Source organism: Motacilla alba, chromosome 2 (assembly GCF_015832195.1).
Source record: "Motacilla alba alba isolate MOTALB_02 chromosome 2, Motacilla_alba_V1.0_pri, whole genome shotgun sequence".
In the NCBI taxonomy this organism is placed as follows: domain Eukaryota; kingdom Metazoa; phylum Chordata; class Aves; order Passeriformes; family Motacillidae; genus Motacilla; species Motacilla alba.
The window spans coordinates 66668622-66690466 of NC_052017.1; the positions used below are offsets into that span (position 1 = coordinate 66668622).

The following is a 21845-nucleotide window of genomic DNA, read 5'->3' on the forward strand; positions in this document are numbered from 1 at the left end:
ACAGCAGAGGTCCAGAAAATCCTGAAAGGTGTACAGAAGGTTGGTAGCAAATGAATACCTGCTACAAGTCCTAAATGGTATTAAGTGAAAGCATAAAATGAGAGATTCAGAAAATCAATTTTTCAGCTCCTCTCCAACAGAGCATGCAGTTAAACTGCAAAACTTACCATCACAACATACGAAGAGTCAGTACAGGACAAAAAGCCACTGGACAAGTTCACAAAAAAAGGATTCTTGAACCTAAATACTCTAACTACATCAATACCCCTTGGCTCAAGGAATCCCAGAAACATCTTACTGGTGGACTACATAAGGAAAGCATCACTAATAGGTGCCCTCTTGCCATATTCTCTTTTGATAAATACACACTGACCAGCATCTTGGGCATGACAAGCTTTGGGTCTGACTTGGTATTAAGACACAATCAGGATTCCCACTGGTTTTCAGTTTTGCAGGCAAAAAATGCAGCATGACCTACTCCACAGAATTTAGCGCAGAACTAAAGCACCTCCTGAAACAGATCCAGAGGTATTTCTGTCAGCTTGAGGAAGCATTCTCTGCTCTGAATCCAAGCTTCACTGGAGAGGCAGGTACCAGGAACTGCTCATTCCAGGACAGGGCAGTCCTGAGGAAACGTCACCAGAGCCACAGCTTCAACGTGATTCAGGTCAGGGTGATTTCAGAGGTTACTGTACCAGGGCTGTCATCCCTGTCTGACGGCCAGTGGTTACTGTGCTTACAGCAGAGACACGTACAACTCCAGAGATGCCCATAATTGAAGTTTTAACTACCACTCAATTCAATTCAAACACAGCAAACTCTGAAGTGCTCCGCTTGGGAGGAGACACATCCACCCTTCTGCCTCCTCTGCAACACAAACCAAGTCCTTCATCCATGGTCAGAGCAGATCAGCAGGACAAGAAACCTTTAGAAAAAAATTACATTTTTTCTGCATCAAACATCTGCCTGAGGTTCTCACCCAGGCAGTGAATACAGGCATGCTCAGTTCCAGGCCTTTGGACAGGGACAGTCGTTAGCGGCTCATTTGTGGACCACCTCCACCAGAAGAGCCCAGCACAGAGCCAGGCCTCTTGTTGGTAGTGCCACAGGCCACATTAACTTGTCGCCTTCAATATGCATCCAGCAGAGTTCAGGTCATGGATTTGTTGGAAGTTCATCACTTATTCAGGCTTTTGTGTGAGAGGTCATTGCTGTCAAACTGTCTGCTTTCACAAGCACAAAAGCTCATGTTAAATGTAAATACTTACAGGTGTTCCACTAGGCACTCAAGATGAAAGTCAGAGCAAATATATTAGTCCTAGCCATATTTTACAATTCTGGTAGTACTTGAATGTCATCTGTTTGTGAACCGAGGTTTTTATGTGGGTTCATCTGCCTAGACAGGAAGCACGATCTAATGGTGGAGACACAGGACTGGATTCACAGCATTTGGGCTCTTTTTCTGCATCTCTTACTGTCTCCCTCTGTGACCTTCAGTAAAGAAATTCTTCATGCCACTGTCCCAGTTGAAAAGACTGTGACTAGATGCTTACTCGGCCACGTATGAGGCCATGACCCTATGTCATTTGTCCTAATTACTACAATAATTCTGGAATGATACAGGAAAAGTTAATCCAGCTGATAAAGTCAACCTGAGTTAACAAAAAAAGCAAGAGCCTTATAAAAGAGCACAACACCCTCCTCCCTCAACGCCTGCGTTTCACTGTTTGTTTTTCAAGACGGAATCTCTGCAACTTATTATTACATCGCCCTTGATGGAGACAGCATTTTGCAAATTCAGCTTTGCAAGAAGCCCGGGTAGGCTGGCTCACCCCTGTCGCCTAGATTTGTGTGCTGCTCACCACTTTCCAAGCCATTCAAAGCACAACTTCTGTGCTGGGATAACACCACAAGACTAGCAGCAGGACTATGCTGGCACGGGCCTACTGGGAGAATCAACTCCCCAGCTGTGGGAAGAAGCAAAGCCGTCAGAGGCTGCAATCACCACGTCACCCTGGAATCCAGTTTCATGTCCAGTCCAACCTCGTTCTGTGATTGAGCTGCACAGTTCTGGAAAAGCTGGTATCCTCTTCCCTCAGCACTTCCAGCTACACGTCAGATTCTCTTGTGACTTCTGGAAACTGCTATGGTAGCTACTAAACTGGAAAAAGCCATCTTTGGCCTGAGAGGAACTCACATTCATCCAGTTCAGTACCTATGACGGGGTAATTTTGCACTTTGCATCCCACATCATGGAAGTCATGAGCGAGCCCCCCCTCACCCTTAACAGTGCAGAGACATCTCCATCAGGGAACCTGGTTATCAGCACACCAGGAAAGGCAGCTTTGGTAAACCTCACGGGTGACACGGAGTGCCGCCTCTCTGGAACAAGCAAAGGGAGTGGAAGGAAGCTGCGAACAACTGTGCTCTTCTGATGTGCATTCCCTTCCTCTGCTCAAGCACGCGCAGGAGGCCAAGTAAGCGCACATGACATGCTCCCTGCAGGATGCCACATCCTGCCGTATTTCATACAGCATCCCAAGGCAAGCCAGATACTTTTCAAACACAGTATGATCTGTGACAGTATGATCTGTCACAGTGTGAGAGGTTCTCAGAGACAACACAGGGGACAAAGGAGGGAACAGCACTGACAGATTTATCCAACAGTGCCGAACTGTTCTAAGCCACACTTCTCTTAGAAGGAAGAAACCCAAGCAAACAGACACATTGCAGCCACACACAAATTTTACAATGCATATTCCTTCTGCTCTTTGCTTTTGGTAACTTTAGTTTTATGAATTTCTCGTAACTCACTTACCCAAACCCTTCCCATTCCTATAGAAAGTAGAGGTCTGCTTAGAAGAGGGGGGGTTAAAAAAAGCACTCTGGAAGTGGTTTTATGTACTGCTTAACCCCCTTCAAGCTGCTGCTCCCAGCCTTGCTCCCCGTCACTCCCCACACACGGTGCTGCGTTTTAAGGAGCGCTGGTTATGCTGACATCAGTGAGGCTCCGGGGGCCATCTAGGCAGCTGTTCCTGCTCCTGTGTGTGGCCACGAGCCAAATCACTCTGCCTTTTCGGTGATGTTCCCTCCTGCCGGCTACCCCCACTCCCGCCCACACGTCTGCAGGGTGGGGCAAGGTGGCCACTGGCAGCCTCTCTGAAGAAACTTAAGTGGAAAAAAAAGACTGGCAGCTTTCGTTTCCAGCCTACGGTCAGAAATGCTCAGTGATTTTTGACAGCGGGCTGTGGATTCAAAGAACTGCAGCTTCTCTTCCCGGAGAGGCAAAGACCAAGTTGCCCTTAGGACTTTGTCACCTAGAGGAGAAAAACATGTGCTCTCCCTTTCCTCTCCCCACGTGCAGGGACAGCCCACCAGCATGGAGACCACTGGGTACAGCTGTTCCCCTTTTAAAGCAGACCCATCCATGGAGGCAGCAATCTGCAGCCGAATGACAATAGCAGAGGAGCAGAAAGCTCGTTCACATCGACCCAAGTGAAAAAACGGGCGCAAGAGATCTTCCAGGCGCAGAAAAGGGGGGCAAGTGCAGCACTTTTTCTTCCCTCTGCTGTTCCCCGCGAGGGCAGGAAGCAGTGTGAGGGCAGGAGAGGTGTGCCAGGGCACCTCTCGGCCCAGCCTGTCCCACACAGGCAGGTTTTAGGCAGCCGGCTCTCTGCAGCCAGTAATCCCTGCGGTGGGGTGCGTCCCCGTGCTGAGCCACAGCCAGATCCGGGGAGTGAAAAGGTGACAGCCAAGCCAACTTCACATACACCCTCAGAGCCTGCAGCTCAGACCCCATGTCAAGATTAGGAAAGTATGCGCACACAGAGAGCACATGAGCTGCTGGAGTACTTTCATTTAACTCTTGCACACACCACGTATTGAAGAAGTTTGGGTTCACGGCCACGTTTCTGGCCACTTCTCTTCAAAACTGACTCTTCTCAGGCTGCTAGAGCTGTGGCAATTCCTTGGGCTGAGCAATGCCTCCTGAAGAAGTTCAGCAGTTGGTGAGGTGAGTTTGGAGATGTGGCTCACGTGGGTTAAAGATTCTGGCTTGTGTCACCAATACTTTTTCTTAAAGTTTAAGGCAGGCTCCAATCCCGAAACACTTCCCCTAACTTTTGCCCACGCCAGTATTTGGCTTTAAAGGAAAAACCTGCTTAAGTAGAACTGTATCTGTGTTTAAAGTGTCTGCAGGATCAGTGCTTAGCTCGATCTAGACTTGCCACTGACATATGCACACACACACACACAAACACAATTCCCCCAGCAAATTCAGAAAATACCTTGAGAGCTATCAGGATAAGACAAAAGGCATGTTTAAAATTTACATGTGTGTATGTTGGAGGATGATCCACCAGGGCAGGAAAAATAGAGATGCCTGAGGGCTATGGCTGGAAGCACAAGAAAGGTCCCTAATACTCGAGTTTATCTGGGCAAAGGGGAGTCCCAAAACCAAACAGGTTTATGCAGTACCAGCACCAGAAACACTGATAATTCTGGCAGCCATGCTTTTAGTTTTATCTCTTCTAAAGAGTAAGAATTTAAGTACTGTAATGTTAGCAATCCTATAATGCAAAGAAACACTCCTTCAGCCACGAAAACAAACTTGATTCCTTACTTCTCTGTACTGAGCACAAAAGCAGCACATAGAAACACAAGTTTCCCTGGAACAAACCAGTCAAATTCATTCAAATCTTCCCGAAGCACAACAGGGCAGAACCCATTCCTGTTCCCAGAGCTTATTACAGTAACATGACTAAACATGCTCAGCAGTCCAATGTGATAGGATGCATCCATTTGCTGATGCCAGAGGAAGATGCGTGTCTCTTCTACATGGCACTGCTCTCACAGGCTGCTTTTCAAAAGATGTTTTGAAAAGCGACCTGCTGCGTACATTCTTAACAAGTCATAGTATCACCGGCTGTACAAGTGTTTGACCTCTACTTGCTATGCACTGTGGACAAAAATCTGACATCAGCTTATTCCAACCTTAGTAACACCAAACTGCTTCTGCAAAACTGGCTGGAACAGACTACAGCAACGCACTGATAAACTCCCAGACAGACCCCTGGAGTGCTGAAAGCGCAACTAGTTTAGTACATGAGCCCATGTGTTTTAAATTTGGGTTGGTTTAATCCAAGTAAGTAACCTGATTAAAATGGGAGTCTTCTCTGGAGGTCTAATTTATAGATGTTTCCATTACTCCATATGCTTTTATGCTGTATAAACATAACGAATGATACATACATCACTTTTGGGATGATTTAAGAATTCAGTTTAAAACTACAACAGAAGTCATCCAAGGCAACAGAATTAAATTACTTTGTAAATGGTAAGAGGCAGCAACTGCTCTTCATTTCAGTCTTGGGAAGGTGACATACTGAGAGGGTGACATCTTTCTATTCCCAGTTTCTCCTTCTAATTTCCTAATTTCAGAACCCTGATATTTGTCCCTTTTACGTACAGACCTAAAGCAAAAAGGAGAGAGAAGGATGTGATTTGACTGGTGGTTTAAAACACGTATCAAAGCTAGGAACGTATTTGCTTCTAAACCAAACAACCAGAGGCAGACTCCTGAACATGTGTATATACTTGCACCTATACCACCTAGAAAAGAAATCAATAAATAATCTGTCCCTCACGTGCAAAGCAGGCGTTTATCGTTTATGAGAGCTGCCCAAATGCTGCTTTGCAACCAAAGCTGTCTATTTATAAGGAGACACCTCAGCAGGAGCAGTGCAGGTTCCCAGCATGCCTCTACCTTGGTATCTAGAAAGGCTCCACTGTGGGGTAAGAAGATAGTTATAATTAAACATTTATACTGAGGTAGTGCCGTGCAGGTCGGTTCCACAGTGTGTTAGGTGGCTTTTCAAAACTCAGTAATTGAATGCTGATCCCTGCCCCGAAGAGTTTACAGAGTAGGAAATCAAAGCATAACACTTGGCATCTGTATACCAGGAATTAAACAAAGACCACCACCAGTTCATTTCCTGGGTCTTTGGACTAGGCAGCTCGCATAAACACCCATTACCAGAAATACTGGAAATTTTTAAATCAGCAGTTTGGACTTTCCTAATCCACATCTGTGCAGCTCTGTTTGAATTAGTAGCTGGGACAGTAACTACAGCATGCAATTTGCACATGCTGCTGGCATCTTCTTGTCCAGTGTAGATTATTTTTGGCCCAAATACTTTTCAGCAATCATTTTGAAAAGACAGCGAGCACACAAACGGAAACATTTACTGCAAATCAGTCGATTCAGGCCGTGCAAGAACAAGAGAGGCTGCCAATGCACGAGGTCGAAAGTCAGGCAACAGCAGATCCTTCTGTCCTGAATCTCCAGGACAACCCCAGGGAGGCATCAGTACATCTCCACTGCAGCGCTAGCACACGTCGGCTCGGGGCAGACCATGGCCACGTGCAAGCCTGTGGCCTATGTGGCATTGCAAAGCCACTCACCCACATCTCTTTCTATGGAGATTCAGTTTCGCAATGGTGCAAATAAAAACTCTGGCCCCAAACATACAGGGGCCATCTCTGTCCCAAATCCATCCTCGGGGAGAATTCTCTACATTCCCCTTTTCCTGGAGGGAAGCACAGGCCTGGGAAGGACAAGTCCTGCTCCTACTCACCAGACTGAATACACTCAAGAAAGTAATAGCACAACCTCTAGGATTTTAAAAAAGGACACAGCAGTGGCCAGACTTGCAATGATGCCCAAAACCTGGATGGAAGAATTTAGTCAAAATAGACTATTATATTGCAAATTCCATTTGCTGTTTATCAAACAAGCTCCTAAAACAGATGCACTGACTTTGTAACTACACCTGTAGGAATTTCAAACACCAAAAAAAAATACAAAGACACTATTAGTATTTCAGTTTGTTAAAGTTTCCTGGCATCTTTCATGCTGTGAATTCTCAAGAACTTTCAGCTGTATATACCCCACATAAAATCTTAGTCCAGAGAAGCCTGAAAGAATTTTGTTGTTGATTCAAATGAAGACACGTTTTCCACTTCTACCTACTATTTACATATCTATTGATTTTTAAACATGGAACAGCAACTGTAATGGGGAATGACTGGTGTTCACCTTATCTACTTACTTGTTCTGTGAACACCTCGACTTTGGTTTGTTGGCTTTTGAGCATTTAAAATGAGTAACCTTACTATTTATTTCTAACTTTTTTTTTACCCTCAAGGGAAAAGGGAAGCATGGAAAATCCTCAGTCACTAGATTTAAAGAGCTTACAAGTTCCAAAAGCTTTGCAAGTAGAGATTGGGAACTGCTTGAAACTGCAGTTACTGAGGCCGCAGAGTTTACAGAATCCACCAGATCCTTCCTGCAGAGTTTATAATCTGCATGGCTTCCTCCCAAGGTAACCGGCATCCACTCTGAGGTGCGGATCATTTCCCTCACCCCTAGAAATTCACCCCCTGCTTTGGCTGAACACGGTACTCACTGCACACTCAGCAAAAAGACACTGCCATTTTGCAAAAAGGAGGAATGGAGACAGAGAATGAAGAATACTTCTCCACAAAGTGTAGGCAACACTGATGATGATGATATGATATGATATATGATATGATATGATATGATATGATATGATATGATATGATATGATATGATATGAAAAAAAAGTTCACTTCTTGAACAAAATCAGTTTCCAACAATAAAGCAAGTTTACACCAGGGAAATGGGGGCACTGTGATACAGCTCTCTTTACCCTTTTACAACATGGACAGTCAGGCTCCTGACAGTCCAGAGAGTGACAGGAGATCTTACCAAGCAGAAAAGACACTATCTACTGTAAAGGCTGGGAAGTTGCTCCAAGACTTCTCCCAGAAGTTGCCAATGCCTACAGTCTTGAAACTTACTTGAAAATATAGTAGGATATATAGCAACACCTGGCTGGGCCATCTGATAAGGTAGAAAACCAAATGATGCAGTAGTTGGAAGAACAGACCAAAAGAAATATACTCAACAACTAAATACAAGACATAAGTTACATCTCTGTAGAGAGGCACTTGTCACTGCACCCACAGTTCTTCCCCTGGAAAATACAGTCAAACCTCACAAACGGAATCCCTTAGTAATCCAGCTACAGCTCTTCTACAGCGGGCTTCTATGGTGCATGCTTCCACTTCCTGAACCTTCAGTGTCTTGCTTAGAAAGCAAGCCTCCTTCTGCAGCCCTCCTCCGTCCCACCCAAAAGCATAAGGATGTACACATCGCTAAGTATGTGAGCTGTGCTGCAAGTTATCCAGCTGAAGACCATTTCAGGATACCTTAATGCTTTTGGGGAGAAGGAGGGGATGAAGCAAGTAAGCACAGGCACAAGACACCACAGACACCTTCTGTGTTTCCACAATACAGTGACAACTGCACCAACATCAGAAAAAAAATGCACACTTGGGTGAGGAACAGCACACAGGTATTCATGACCTGGTTGCTTCCCATGTTCTCAAAACACAAAGAGCAAGGAGATGTGATTAACTTAATTTAATGAAGAAAATACAGTTTGTGTAACAAAAAGAGGAACTTAAACTAGGGTCTTTCCCCTACCCAAAACTTTAAGTGATCCAAATTAACAAGGAAGTAGTGCTGTGTATTGGTGCAAAATCCAAAGCAGCTCTCTCTCGTCCAAGCCCTAACGTTACCAGTGTGAGGGAGTCCAGCCTGAACACAGCAGTGGAATTTATTGCTGTGATGCAAGAGCTCTGAACAAAGCACTCCCAGGTACCGATACACCTGAACACTGACATCACCTGCTGTATGAAACAGGACTAACAAGGGCTCCAGTTAAAGCCAGCTAATCACACACAATAAAAGCAAAGGCCAGCTACACTTCAACATGAACATTTCATTTCTCTCATCCTCAGACAGGAAGCACATACCTAAATTAACTAAAAAAAGTTTGTAGACGGCTGACCAGCCTCCATTTTCAAAGACAGATGATGCAAGCCCCCATTCCTAAAACACCTACGGGTACATTTGTGCTGCTTCAAGAAAGCACATGCTAACACCTGTTAAAGTATCTGCCAGGAGATGCTAAGCGGAGAAGTTTGACATGTATGAGAGGCTGGAAATTCCACTATTCATCACAAAATATCTTTCTCTTTTATAACCCAATTAAAAAGTCGCTTAGGCACATCAGCACAAAAAATTTCCAAGAAGCTTAACACATTTTTTATCCAGACTGACTTGAAAGTCTAAATTCCATTTTTCAAAGCTGACACTGGTAAGTCACTTGGCCATTGCGTGCAAGCACCTTTCCCACACTTTTTCAGAGCCCTACACAAATAACATCCCTTGTGCAAATGGATCTTCAAAGAAATTTCAGACAGCAGGATGTAGGGATGTCTTCTTCAAAAGGAAAAGGATCTTTCGAAATCCTGAGATTATATAAGTAAATAAGATTAAACAGAAACCATTTTTACTCAGGAAGGTTAGATGCAGGAAAACGAATTTGAAAGTTGCATTCCACATGCTTCTACAGGAAGACTGCAAAGGAGACAAGAGAGGTCATCAAGGCCTGAAAGGCCTCCCTCTCTAATGGTCCTTGGAATACCTGTTTTAGCACAGAAGCCTAACAATGCCCTGGGGGATTTTGACAGTTTTTCTTATCCCTTGCTGTAACACCTCTGTGGATGGCTGGGACTCCGAAGATGAATCCTGCTGTTGAAACAGCTGCCTCTCTCTACATCTTTAAAGAGGTATTCAGATTCCCTTAGCCTTACTTAGTTGAATCATTCTGAATAAACAGTCACCACCCATCAACTATGTATTTTTGTAAAGCACCTAGTCAAAGGCAACCACCTTTATTGATTGCTAGGCTGGCCAACCTGAAGGCTGAAATGTTATTATTAGGGAAAAAAAAAAAAAGAGCAGGATACACTGGAAGGCCTGTGTTGTTTCTAAAGGAAGCACAGGTCCAGGCGTTGCTCAGTGACACCAGGACTATTCCTCTCTGCCTGCAGGAGGCTGCTCTAACAGGTTTCATACCAGCACAGCCACAAGCCAAGTATCCCACTGACTCTTCTCCCTTTTGTCCATGCCCTTTTCCTTGTTCTGACCCTTTTCCACCACAACATGAACGAGCCGCCCAACAAGAGCCCAGAGCATATGTCCCAGCTGGCAATTATTTCTACTTTCAACATTTCATAATAAAGCATTAGCACAAGCTCTAAATAAGTTCTGTCACCCTGCTCCAAGTAAAATGCTGAAGGAAGGAGCGTGAGATGCTGCAGTACTGCTGTCTCAGAAGTTTGTACTCTTTTAAGTCACTGGCCCTCAAATGTTGCTATTCAAAACAGAGTGGTATAGGGTGAGGTGGAGGGAACACCTTCAGGTGGGAAAAACATCACTGGCAGACATCAAAGATAAGCCATCATCAGATTTCTTGCACCAAAGAAGAACAAAGAGTCAATGCTCCTGAAATTCCTGTTCAGAAGTACCCCAGAACACAGCCAGCACTTCCCACCTCAGCCAACCTCACCTATGTTCATTTGTAATCAAACGCTGATAACCAACTCTGGCCTGGCAAAGCTCTGCGAGTTTCAAGCCCATCCTGGCTCCACACAAATACCTTAACTTTTCAGTGTATCACCAGAGAGTGACATTCCCAGAAATACCCAAGTCCTGTCTTTGAAATCGCTGCCTGTAAAGATTCTTCTAAATGTGCGTGGGGGAGAGGGGGAAGCCACAGCTCCCACAGGTGCTGGTTTATGTAGGATATTAAAAAGAAAGCAACAAACAAGCAAACAAAATAAAACAATGCACACAGAGAAAGGATTCCTCATATGCCTCCCCAAAGAAAATCTGCTTTAACTGCTGAGCAACAACTAGTCAAGTCAAATCTCCCACCCCAAAGCAAGAAAAAAGCTGTTGCACTGTCTCAGAAGGGAATTCCGTCTCACCCTCAAAGTTTACATCTGCTCCATAAAAGACTTTCCAGCAAAGCTGCAGGGTACCTGAGCACTCCGTCCATGATAAAGCTGCTCTCAAAAGAACACGAAGCAGTTCCTGGCCCTTTTCCAAGTTGTAGAATGCTGTTGAAAAGGCATATTTTAAAGCTGTAACCCTATGACTGTCCATCTTCCTTGAATTCAGGAGGTAGAAGACAGAGAGCAAGGAGCATTCTCACTACCTTCAGGAGAACAGAAAGCAACACTACCATCCTCCTCTACAGACAATTATCTCCCAAGAAAGAAGCTACCACATCAACAAGGCAGCAGTCACAAACTGGTCTAGTAACACAGTCCAATAATACACTCATTTCAAAACAACCTTTATCGTGCTGAAAGAGGAAGACATGATTTCACATGTTTTAAGAGTGTACACCTAAAACAGAGATTTCCAAACTTAGGCATCATTCATCAAAAAGTTAAAAGGGGCTTTTTCCACATATGCAGAGATTTCAGACTAACAGGATTTACTTGTTTTCTGCCTGTTCCTGGGGAACTTCTGCAGTTTCTTTTTTCCCAAGACTGTCCCTACAGGCTGCTATCCAACATACATCAGATGCTCCTGGAGCAACAGATAACTCTGGAGGGACATTTGCAAAGGGCACAGATCGAGGGCCTGATGTTAGTAAAATTTAGGTGTACTGGGGGAGGGTAGCATTACTCTTGTATAATTTCATAATTTGAACATTTGACTCAGTCCCCTGGAAAGCTTTACTTATGCATATTTTTTTTGGATGTCTTACTAGAAGAAGGTGTATTTTAAGTCAATTAAAAAATTATTGTAACTTAAAAAGTGAATCCATTTCAAAAACACTCAGGTTAATTTTAGCATCCTTCTGTTTAGCTGCTTAGCAACACTTATCCTATGACCTTCTAAGCACCACCTACTTTTACAGGGGATAATGAATATAACCAAAGGGATTTATCTATATGTTTTTAATCTATACAGTGTAAGTGCACCACCAGTTTTTATTTAAATGAGAAATCCAATCCAACTGAGAGCAATTCAAACTATTTCAGTTTAAGAAGAAAGTTTTACAGACTAAAGTCAAGCTACTGTTATGACTGTAGTGTTACTTCAACATAGGCAAAGTGATAATATCCTTAAGGAGTGAGGAAAGCACTGCATAGGTCAATGTTTGTACACTTTGGGAAACACTGCACTTATCTTTGGTACCAAAAGAGATCACACATACTACTGACAGGTAATGAAGAGATTCAGTTTTCCCAACTTTGAAACTTGAAGTTACTTCCCAATCAAAAAGAAAAGCCATTTTGTCAGAAGGTTACTGAATACTGTAAAGAGTTAAGAACGCGATCACAACCTGGGTGAGCTAAGTCACAATACGATGCTTCATTACACTGAAATCTTCAAGTGCAGCTTCATACACCCAGGTCCAGATGGGAAAAAAAAAAAAACAACAAAAAAACCCCAAAACCCCAGAAAACCAGTAAACTCTCTGCTATGTAAGTCAAATATATATATATATTATATATATATATATATATTCTTTAGCATTAGTTCTCAAAAGAAATGTGTAAGAGTGGCTACATAAATAGTCACTTCTGATGAGAAAACAAAAACCTGACAACTAGAAGCTGTGTGTGAAATAAAAGGAGAATAAAAAGTTTACTTGATTGCACTTAAATGGATGATATTTTTCCAACTACACAATATTAATTCAGTTCCAAAAGAGATGCTAGGAGGAGGAAGGTGAGGGAGCAAAAGAGGCCGCACTCGGTCGGTAACAGCTGCCCTGCAGCATGAGAGGCTGGATGTGTCCCTGCCGGCAGGTGAGGGAGAGCCCCGGTACTCTGATTGATTGGATGATGGATTCATGCTGTTTCTGGGATTCTAACAAACAAAAGGGCCTATTCTTTCCTGGATGTACCCAACTCCGGTTAAGGCTAATCGGCATTATGCAGGCCCACCAAGAAAAGACTATATACCCTTAAGTCTTCAAAGAGAAAATTAAAACCTAAAACAAATATGGCTGGCCTGACCCTGAGTCACTGCATCCCTTTCACGCACGCTGACCCTGTGGAAAACAGGAACTGCGGTAACAAAACTCAGTGCTTGTGTCAAAACGACCGACCTCAACGAAAAAACTTCAGCCATCATAACAGCTGTCTGCTGTGCACCGTAGGAGTGACAACACGGCGTTATTTAGCAACTGCTCCTGTTGTTAATAAGCAATTTCTTTTCCAAGCCATGGGGCTGGATGTTGGAATGGTAGGAAACATCCACTGCATTGGCCGTCTCTCCTAGACCACTGCCCCCAAATCACACTGAACTAGATGTTTACTTTCTCAAATAAGTAAATACACTTGATCTTATCTCCAAGAGAAAACAGGCGAAAGAGGGAGTTGGGATTAAACCTGAATGGTTGGTATGCCCCCCGCCTTCCCTCCGGCAATCAGCCCAGTGGCTCCCGGGCAGGATGCTCCTCGGCGAGCAGGACCAGAGCATCAGCTGCGGGCCGGACACCGCGGCGCGGCCGTGGGAGGGCGGCGGGGCACGGAGGCGCCCGGGCCTCCGCGGGGTGCGCAGCCGAGCACAGCGGCCCGGGCAGGGAAATGTGCTGAGCCAGGAGAAGCGCTCTGCTCCTTCTGCGCAACCCCGCGAGGATGCCGAGGAGGCGAAGATATCGCAGCAGAGAAGTGAAACGGGGAAAATTATTAAAAAACGAAAGAAGAAAAAAAAAAAAAAAAAAAAGAAAAAGCCCAAGCGTTCGTGCGGAGGGAGGCGGGGGAGAAGTGCAGGGAGAAGAAGCCAAAGGAAACTTATCTGCGACATGACAAAGTTCAATCCACCGCCCTCCCTCCTCTGCTGAAAAAAAAAAAAAAAGTTGCAGCATCTCGGCGCGCCCCGCTGCCGGCCCGGCCCGGCCCGCGACCCCCGCGCCCCCTCACCCCGGGCGGATGGGGCGGGGGGGATGCCGAGCCCGTGTGTTACGAACTGGGCAGGAGGAGCTGCCTCGCATCCTCAGCGCGGCCCCCGCGGCGCCGCCGGGGGTGTCCGGCCCGTAGCAACGGCGATGGGGACGGAGCGCAGTCGCCCAGAGACGGGGCTCGGCCGGCTCCCATCCGCACCGGGCACCGCGCCGGAGTGGGGGGGGGAAGGGGGGCGGCAGCCGCGCCGCCCCAAACTTTGTTTTCACCTCAAACACCGCCACCGCGGGAGGGGGGTCACCTCTGCCTCGCCGCTCCCCACCCCCGCCAAGATGGGGCTGAAGGGGGCGAGGGCCCGGACACCCCTCCTCAGCTTCGGATGCTGCTCGGCTCCTTCCTGTAGTGGTGACGCCGCCCAGGCGTCCCTGCCCGCCGCTGGCCCCGCCGCGTAGGGATGTGTTCCTGGCACCGCACAAAGGCAGCGGGACGGGGGGGACCCACGGGGGGCAGCGCCCCCCGCCCTCCCCGGGCACGGCTCCCCCGCGCCCCCGCCGCGCAGGCCGGGAGGGGAAAGGACACGCACGTCCCTACCGGGACGGGGGGGAGGAAGACGGGGGGGCGGGTGGAGAAAGTGGAGGAAAGGCGAAAAAAATCAAATAAAGTAAGGAAGAGGGGTACAGAAGAGAGGGGAGAGGTACCAGGATGCCGAGGAAAGGCAGGCGCGGCCGTCCGGCCCTGCCGGGGGAGCGGAAAGTCAGCGGAGAGATGCGCGGCGCAAGCCGGCTCTACCTGCGGAGAAGGGGCGCCTTCATCCCAACTTCCCAGCTCCGGCGCGGCCCTCCCAGCCGGGAACAGCGGGCAGGGGCCGCCGCGGGACCCGCCGCCACCGCCGGCAGGAAAATAAGCCTGAAGGAAAAGTTAAAAGGGAAGCTCGGGAGACGGGGGCGAGCCGGGCTAGAAGATGTTGCTTCCTCGCAGCCCCATCCAAATTGTGGCGGTGGCTGGTTAAAAATAAACTTTGCAGCAGGAGGGGGGGGATGATCTGGCCGGATTCCTGAGCTCAGACGGTTTAATATGGATGAGCATCAGGTCCTGAAGGCAAAACGCCGCGGCTGGTGCCGCTGGTTGGTAGAAAGTCTGCAACAGGGAAGGGAAAAAAAAAAAAAAAAAAAAAAAAAAAAAACAGGAGCCGCGGAGGGAGGAGAGGAGAGGGAGGAGCGGGGGAAGGGAAGAGGGAGGCTGCACGAACTCATCATCATCTCCACCGCTGCCAGCCAAACTTTTTTCCTTTTTTTTTTTTTTAAGGAAACTTTTTTCCCCCCTCTAAGAAGCATTTAATTTTCTAAATAAGTCGCACGACCAGCCGACACGCTGCAACGTCCTCATGCCCGCGCCTGCCCCCTCCCAGAAGTTTATTTTTCCTCATCTTTCTTCCTGCCCCCCCCCTTAAGAAAAAGAAGAGGAAAAAAAAAAAAAAGAACTAGATCCCTCCAGAGTTAAGGCACGCTCCTGCCCTTTGTGAGGGAGCTCCGCGGCCGGGCAGCCCCGCGGTACTTACGCCGGACTTTGCTGGGGCTGGGCTGCTTGCGCCGCGACATGCCGGGAGGATGGGCCGCCGGGGGGGCGCGGGGGCGCGCCGGGGGGAGCGCGCACGGGAGGGAGCCGCAAACTTGTTCCGGAAAAAGGAATCAAAATGGCGTTTCTGTGGATGTGCAAAGTTCATCAACTCCGCGCTAACTTCCCGTCCTCCGCGCCTCCCTGGAGGGGAGAGATGGGCACGGTTAGGGACCCCGCCGCGCCGCGCTCCGCGGGCGCCCCCGCCCCCTGCCCGCCCCCGCGCTGCCCCGCGCACCCTGATAAGGAGACACATCACGTGTCGCTCGGGCTCCTCTCCCGGGGACGCGCTACCGCGGCAGCAGCAGCCTGTTGCAAATAGCATCTCTAACTCGCCCTCGTCGCGGGGAGGGAGGGGCGCCTCCAAGGAGAGGAGCGAGCACAACTTTCCTCCCCCCCCCCCCCCACCCTTCCTCCGTCCCTCCCTTCTCCGCCCGGCAGCGCAGCAGCGGGATGCCCGGGGCAGGCGCGGGGGAGCGGGGGGGCGGCCAGGTGCCACGCGGCGCCCCGCGCCCTCCCGCTGCTCCGGCGGCCGCGCCCGCGGGGCTCTCCCGGGCGGGCCTGGCCGGCCGCGCTCCCGGCCCGGCGTGCGTGTCCCCCGGCGGCCGGCCGCTCTCCCGGATCGGGGCTGGAGCGCATCCGGAGCCGCCGGTGGCGGTGCCGCGCCGCCGGCTTTAAGGAATTCACCGGGGTTCTCCGCTGCCGTGGAAATGTCTGTGCATCCTCCTCCGCCTCCCAGCCCGGTGCCTCACCAGGTACAGCGGCCGCAGGCAGCGCAGCCCGCTGCTCCGCGGGCAGGAGTCACCTTCTGGTTGTGTTTTGTTCCTCAGAAACTTTTCGTCCTTGCGCGATTTGGGTCCCCGCAGGGGTCAGTCATCCATCCAGACCTAAAGGACGCGTTAAATGTAACAGGACCGCGAACATCATCAGCACAGGAACAGGAGGTGCAAATGCTGTGCCTAATCAAAGGCAAGATGCGGCCGCTCGCACGTACAGGTAGTTACGCTGCGCGGCACCGCACGCACCATCCTTCCCGTCACTTTCCTTGCAGTGGAAGTTCAAAGGTGTAGGAGACTTAACAAGTGATGGAGAGGTGTTCAGAATGGTGAGGATTTCACTGTAAAGCCGGTACCCGTTTAGAGTCGTGTGACAAAAAAATAACAGTACATAAAAACAAAATACCTGGCAATACTCCATCCTGAAAGCTAGATGGGAAAAAAAAGAAAAGTAAACCAACACTGCTTCCGAGGAGTGCCTAATGAGTAAAGGAGGAACCTTTTAGGTTCCAGTTTACCTTTAAGGAAATGGTTATTTACACTATATCTAGAGCTACCAAAACTAGGCCTTTTAAAGCTGTTACTGGTGAGGTGGAACCAGGAGTCTCTGCCTGTTTTTTAAAGAAATCCAAGTCATGGCCTCTAGGCAAAAGGCTTGTGCCAGCTTACATGGTATCCTATCTCCTGATTGAAAAGGGATTCACCTGGGAAACAAGGCGAAATTCCAGGTATGTGGCAGTAAGCCCTCAACTGACTATTTTCACAGACTATTGCATGTAAGGTGCCATGATTAACTTAATTTGCACCATTTTTTCAAATACTGGATAAAGGCATACAAGTCAGGAATACACAGGTCCTGTCTCAAAGCCATGAGCTGTGATTCACATCAATAATAAACCTCTTCCCTTCTGGACTCGCGAGTAAAACACGTGCAGGTCTGGTGAACTGGGAGTTTGAAATGCCGCAACTGCAAAACCGAAAGGTAGCGCACGTATATTCAGAACATGAAACTGCAGCTTTAACATGCGTGTGTGATGTGGTGGTTTCTGCGGGCTCAATTTTTGTCACTTGCTCTCTGTACTGAGTTCTGTGCAGTACTACCCAAGTGGAGTTGCTGACTGACAGAGGAGCAATATCATAGTTTACCCCACAATATTAGCAACAAATGAGAGAAAGCACATTCTCATTGTTCTAAGGTTCTTATTTTACCAAAAAAAAAAAAAAAAAAAAAAAAAGGGAAGCCTTTAAAATAAACTGATAGCAAAGTGTCTTTTACCTCTTCATCTCTGTCCCCATTGTACCTGCCAACCTGCAGTGGCCGAACTGCTGGTAAGTTCAGCAGCTTTACAGCCAGCTTGCATCTTCAGTATCATTTCCTGTCAAGCATCCAATTAATCAAAAACCTGAGCAGTTTATCCATCTCAGGCTCAGCCCTTCAAACATTCCATTTATGTTGGAAGACTGCTGTGATTTAAGCCTTCATGGCACACACATACAAACTCACAGAGACTGGGCCTGGTTTGTACAGCCATTTATTTACACCAATGGCTGCAGTTGAAACTGCTGAAAAATCCTGTATGGGTAATCATATTTGGAGGTTAGCAATGCATGTCTCATTGACCTCTGCCTAATATTTCTAGAATAGTCTTGGAGGCATTTTGGACTATCTCAACATGCAGATTCCCATCCTCAATGTATTTTTTAACCTTGGAGGTGCTTAAGAGCCCTTTGATGGCTGAAGTTTAGCAAGCAGATATATGGAATAGAAGAACAAGTGTTTCTCAATTCTGAGAAATACTGAAATCTGAGAAAGCATCTGAAATCTGCTCTGAAAAGGTGGACATGTAAAACTCACATTGGAAAAAAAAATCATGATTTAGTCTTTGGAGAAAATATGCAGATAGTTTTTTATAGCACTTAACTTATCCCTGTTCTTTTTGTAAGATGGAATGAAGCATGAACCAGTACATACTGTGTTACATTAATACTGAAAATTAAAAAAAAAAAACAAAACAAAAAAACCCAATGATGAAAAAAAGATACTTAATAACTTTAAAACCCCATTTACTGCTAGGGTTTACAAAATAGTAAAAAGTGATACTTCTTTTAACAGTTAAGGAATTAATTATTCTGGGCCATATATGGGCAAGAGAAATGAAATAATTATGGTTTTCAGCCTTCTGTCATTTGAATTTTTATAATGCATCAGAGAGGTAAAACACCACTGTGGTCTAGTACTGAATGTGAAGTGTTGAGCAAATGGTTCCTTATTTCTGTTAGTTATGACAGTGAAAGAGAAGGTAGAGGTAATTTCTGTCTAATAAACCCCACTTTTATGAATGACTCCCCCAAAATGGTACTGCATGACTTATATGATACAGCTATCTTCTTTACTCTGCACTTTTTACCATTTGCATTACTGTGGTTTATCCCATCTCCTCTGACCAGTCTATGACAAGATAAGTAAAAAGTTTTGGTTTTTTTTTCCCCTAGGACTATTCATATTTTCTATACGTTCTGGATATTGGGACATGAATACCTACATGACTGTAAACACACTCGGGCAAGAAGATTTTCTCTAGCTTCTGTGTAACTCTCACACACCTCTCTGATCCTTCACAGTGAGGTTAAATACAATGAACAATACTAGAAATAAAAACAACAGTTTTGTGAAGATGTTTAGTGTGTTACCAGATTCATTGACACCACTGGGTGACACAGCAATATTGGTGACAAAAGCCACCTGCTGTGGTCCCAAGAAAAGGACAACTCCGCCCCCACCCACAATTTAAATATCAGAGATGCTGATTAAAGGTATTCAAGGAGAGAAGAAAAACAGGATGTATAGCTTATATGAAGGCCACAAACTGAGGAGGTCTTAAAGCACAGAGACTAAAGCTAACACTAGTGTTAAGAGAGAAGTTAAAGGTTAGCTAGAAAATAGTTTTTCCCCCATCTCATGAGACATTATCAACATTCAGTGGTTTAGATCACGATCTTTAAGAAGTTACTGTAATTTCTTGCAAATTTACACATCCCTTTCAGCCAAAGCAGCTTGAAGTAAGGCAGTTCTCTGACTAACCAGACACATTTTATCTGCTAAGAGGCAGGACTGGGCTCTGACTTTACAACACCTCACGACTGCTGGGTGAGGGCAGCTGCCAAGCCCCAGCTCCCTCACCCTGATGTGTGGCTGTCCAGCTACAGAGGATGTCAGAGGCATTTGAGGCCCCATGCCCTGCCTGAGCTTGTGCTGCTCAGCATCCAGAGTCTTCTTGCTGCCATCCTTTTCCTGATGTCATCACTCGTGCCAAGAGGGAGAACTCGGTTGACATACTAAAGCAGGGAAAAGCTTGCTTGGAGGATCAGAGAATACAGCCCTGCAGGCTTTGAGAAATAAGTCTTTCTAAAACTCTAAGACCAAAAGAAATGTTTGAATTTCCTTCATGTTTCAACCAGTTATTTCTTTAAATGAACAAACATGCCATTGCTGAGTCTTCTCGTGGGTTGAGGTTTTTGTTGCTCAGAGGGGTTTTTTTCTCTAAGACACAGGTTTCTTGGGTCAAAAACCCCTTAAGAACTAATGCAGAACTGACAAATGTGACCACCATAGAGGCAGGGTAATTATACAAAATAAAATGGGGAAAGTTCAATTAAATATATTTCCTATAAATTACTTGGAAAATTTGATGAATTTGTGCACTGGAAAACCACACGGAAGAGCATAATACATGAGCTGCAAACTCTCTCAGAGCATTTGTCTGAAGACACAGTATCCTACAACATTCCCATTTTCCCCATGCAGGGAAATGTGATGCACCATCATGCTCAGCTACCCTGGCCTCTGGAAACTGAGGAACAAGGGAGTGGTGGAACTTGCTCCTGCAACAACCCCACTCACTGGATGAGCTAGGCCAAAGCTTTAGTCCAAACTTATCTTAACATTAGACTTTACAGAGTGAAAGAAAAGCTCGTGTATCCCAGCATGCTTAAGCACTTTCCCTCACATCCCAGCAGGCTGGCAGTGGCAGGGCTGGAATTAAAACCAGTATTTCCCCCAAAATCCCGGTGTAGCTCTCCAGGCACGAAGCCATCCGCTCTGCTGGGCGTCTCTTCTCAGCAGACAGTGTGTTAGTGATAACAAACAGCAAAAGATCATGTGTTAGTGTTCGCTCCCTGTTTGCTCTGAGACATTTCAACAGCGCAAAACAGTCCTTGAGCTGGCTCACCTAGCCAGCCAAGACTACCTCTTGGCTAAGGATTCATATGGAAATATGAAGATAGTGTTTCTGAAACCCACACCACTTTTTCCCCCCCCCCCCATAGATCACAGCCTGTAGGACATATTGCAGGACTGCTTGAGGTTTCTGGCTGCGATAATTGCTGGTCCCATCTCCTTCTCTCTTTTCACTGTGGGAGTCTCCTGCAGATGGATGCAATGCAGAGCAGCCCTGCTGCTGGGACTGGACCAGCTTGATGAACTAGTCCTTTCCCCAGCTCTGATTTTCAGGAGGTAAAAAGTAGCATAAACTATTCACCTAAAGTATTGTAACAATAACCAGAGTTTCTAAACCCTTTCAGGGGAGCTTCACCAGCCTAAACCCATGCTTTTGGGATATACAGTCGTAACTATAGAGAATGGCTAAAAGGATAATCGGGTGACATAAATTTCAGCCTTATAACCAAAACAAACAACAGAGGCACAAGAGTGTTATTACAGTTTTAGTAACAAAAATTCTTTAAAGAGTAGTATTAAAAATAGCATGTTTTAAATGAATGAAACTAAGTAAGATTCCCTCCTGCATATTTAATTATTTAGCAGATTTTGGAGCAGCACAGCCTACTTCTTCCTCAACAGACTGTTTGAAAACATGACATGAAAAAACTAGTGGGTAGATGTTTGACATTTACATTCTCAAGCAATTCTGTGATCACTAATGTAGAGCCTCAGAAACAGGTTGTATAATCCATGTGCAAGTGTGTCAGTGTAGAGACGGAGCAGGTAAAAGAGCAACAAGCAAAACCACCCACTGCAATACTTTCACTTGTTTTAAAACTCTGCATTGTTGCCCAGAAACTTTTGTTGCCTGGCAATGCAAAAAACCACAGGTGTGAAAAAAGAAGTTAGTGTTTAATGCCCAGCTTGTGATTTGGTACTAACACGTTTCATTCTTACTGACCACCCAGCCTCTCACACCTAATTGATTGTTAGCTTAAATGTGATTATTCTCCCTCCTGAAGGCAAGTAGTAAGCCAGCTGTGTGTTTCCTTGTGTTTCATTTGCTGGGGAGAGTGGATTCTGAAACCTCTCACAATCAAAATAAATGCTTCTGTTAACAGCGACATTACGTTCAGTTGTTCAAATGGAGGAGACAGTGGCAGCTAAAGGAAGGTGGCAATATCCAGGTGAAGCATCACTTCTTATCTTTTGGTGTCATAGACTAGAGGTGGGAAACACCTACTCTCCATTCTCTGAGGCTGCCACAGTAATTCTCTGCGCAGTACACTTTTCAATACTGTCTTGGTTTAGCTTTAAGTATTCTCAGTTACAGAGGACTCAACAGTTTCTGTTGGGAGCTTGGGCTGTACCCT

General features: G+C 46.3%; 1 protein-coding gene across 8 annotated transcripts in view; it reads right to left on the reverse strand.

Moving 5' to 3' along the window:
• RREB1 (ras responsive element binding protein 1) overlaps positions 1–21845 on the reverse strand; it is a 145237-nt gene that overhangs the window by 105815 nt on the left and 17577 nt on the right. For 3 of the 8 annotated variants that reach the window (XM_038127821.1, XM_038127824.1, XM_038127829.1), the window contains exon 1: positions 15422–15703. In XM_038127821.1, coding sequence (XP_037983749.1) covers positions 15422–15461 — 40 coding nt within the window. In that variant the 5' untranslated portion in view covers positions 15462–15703. The other 5 variants (XM_038127827.1, XM_038127825.1, XM_038127823.1 and 2 more) reach the window with 4 other exon arrangements.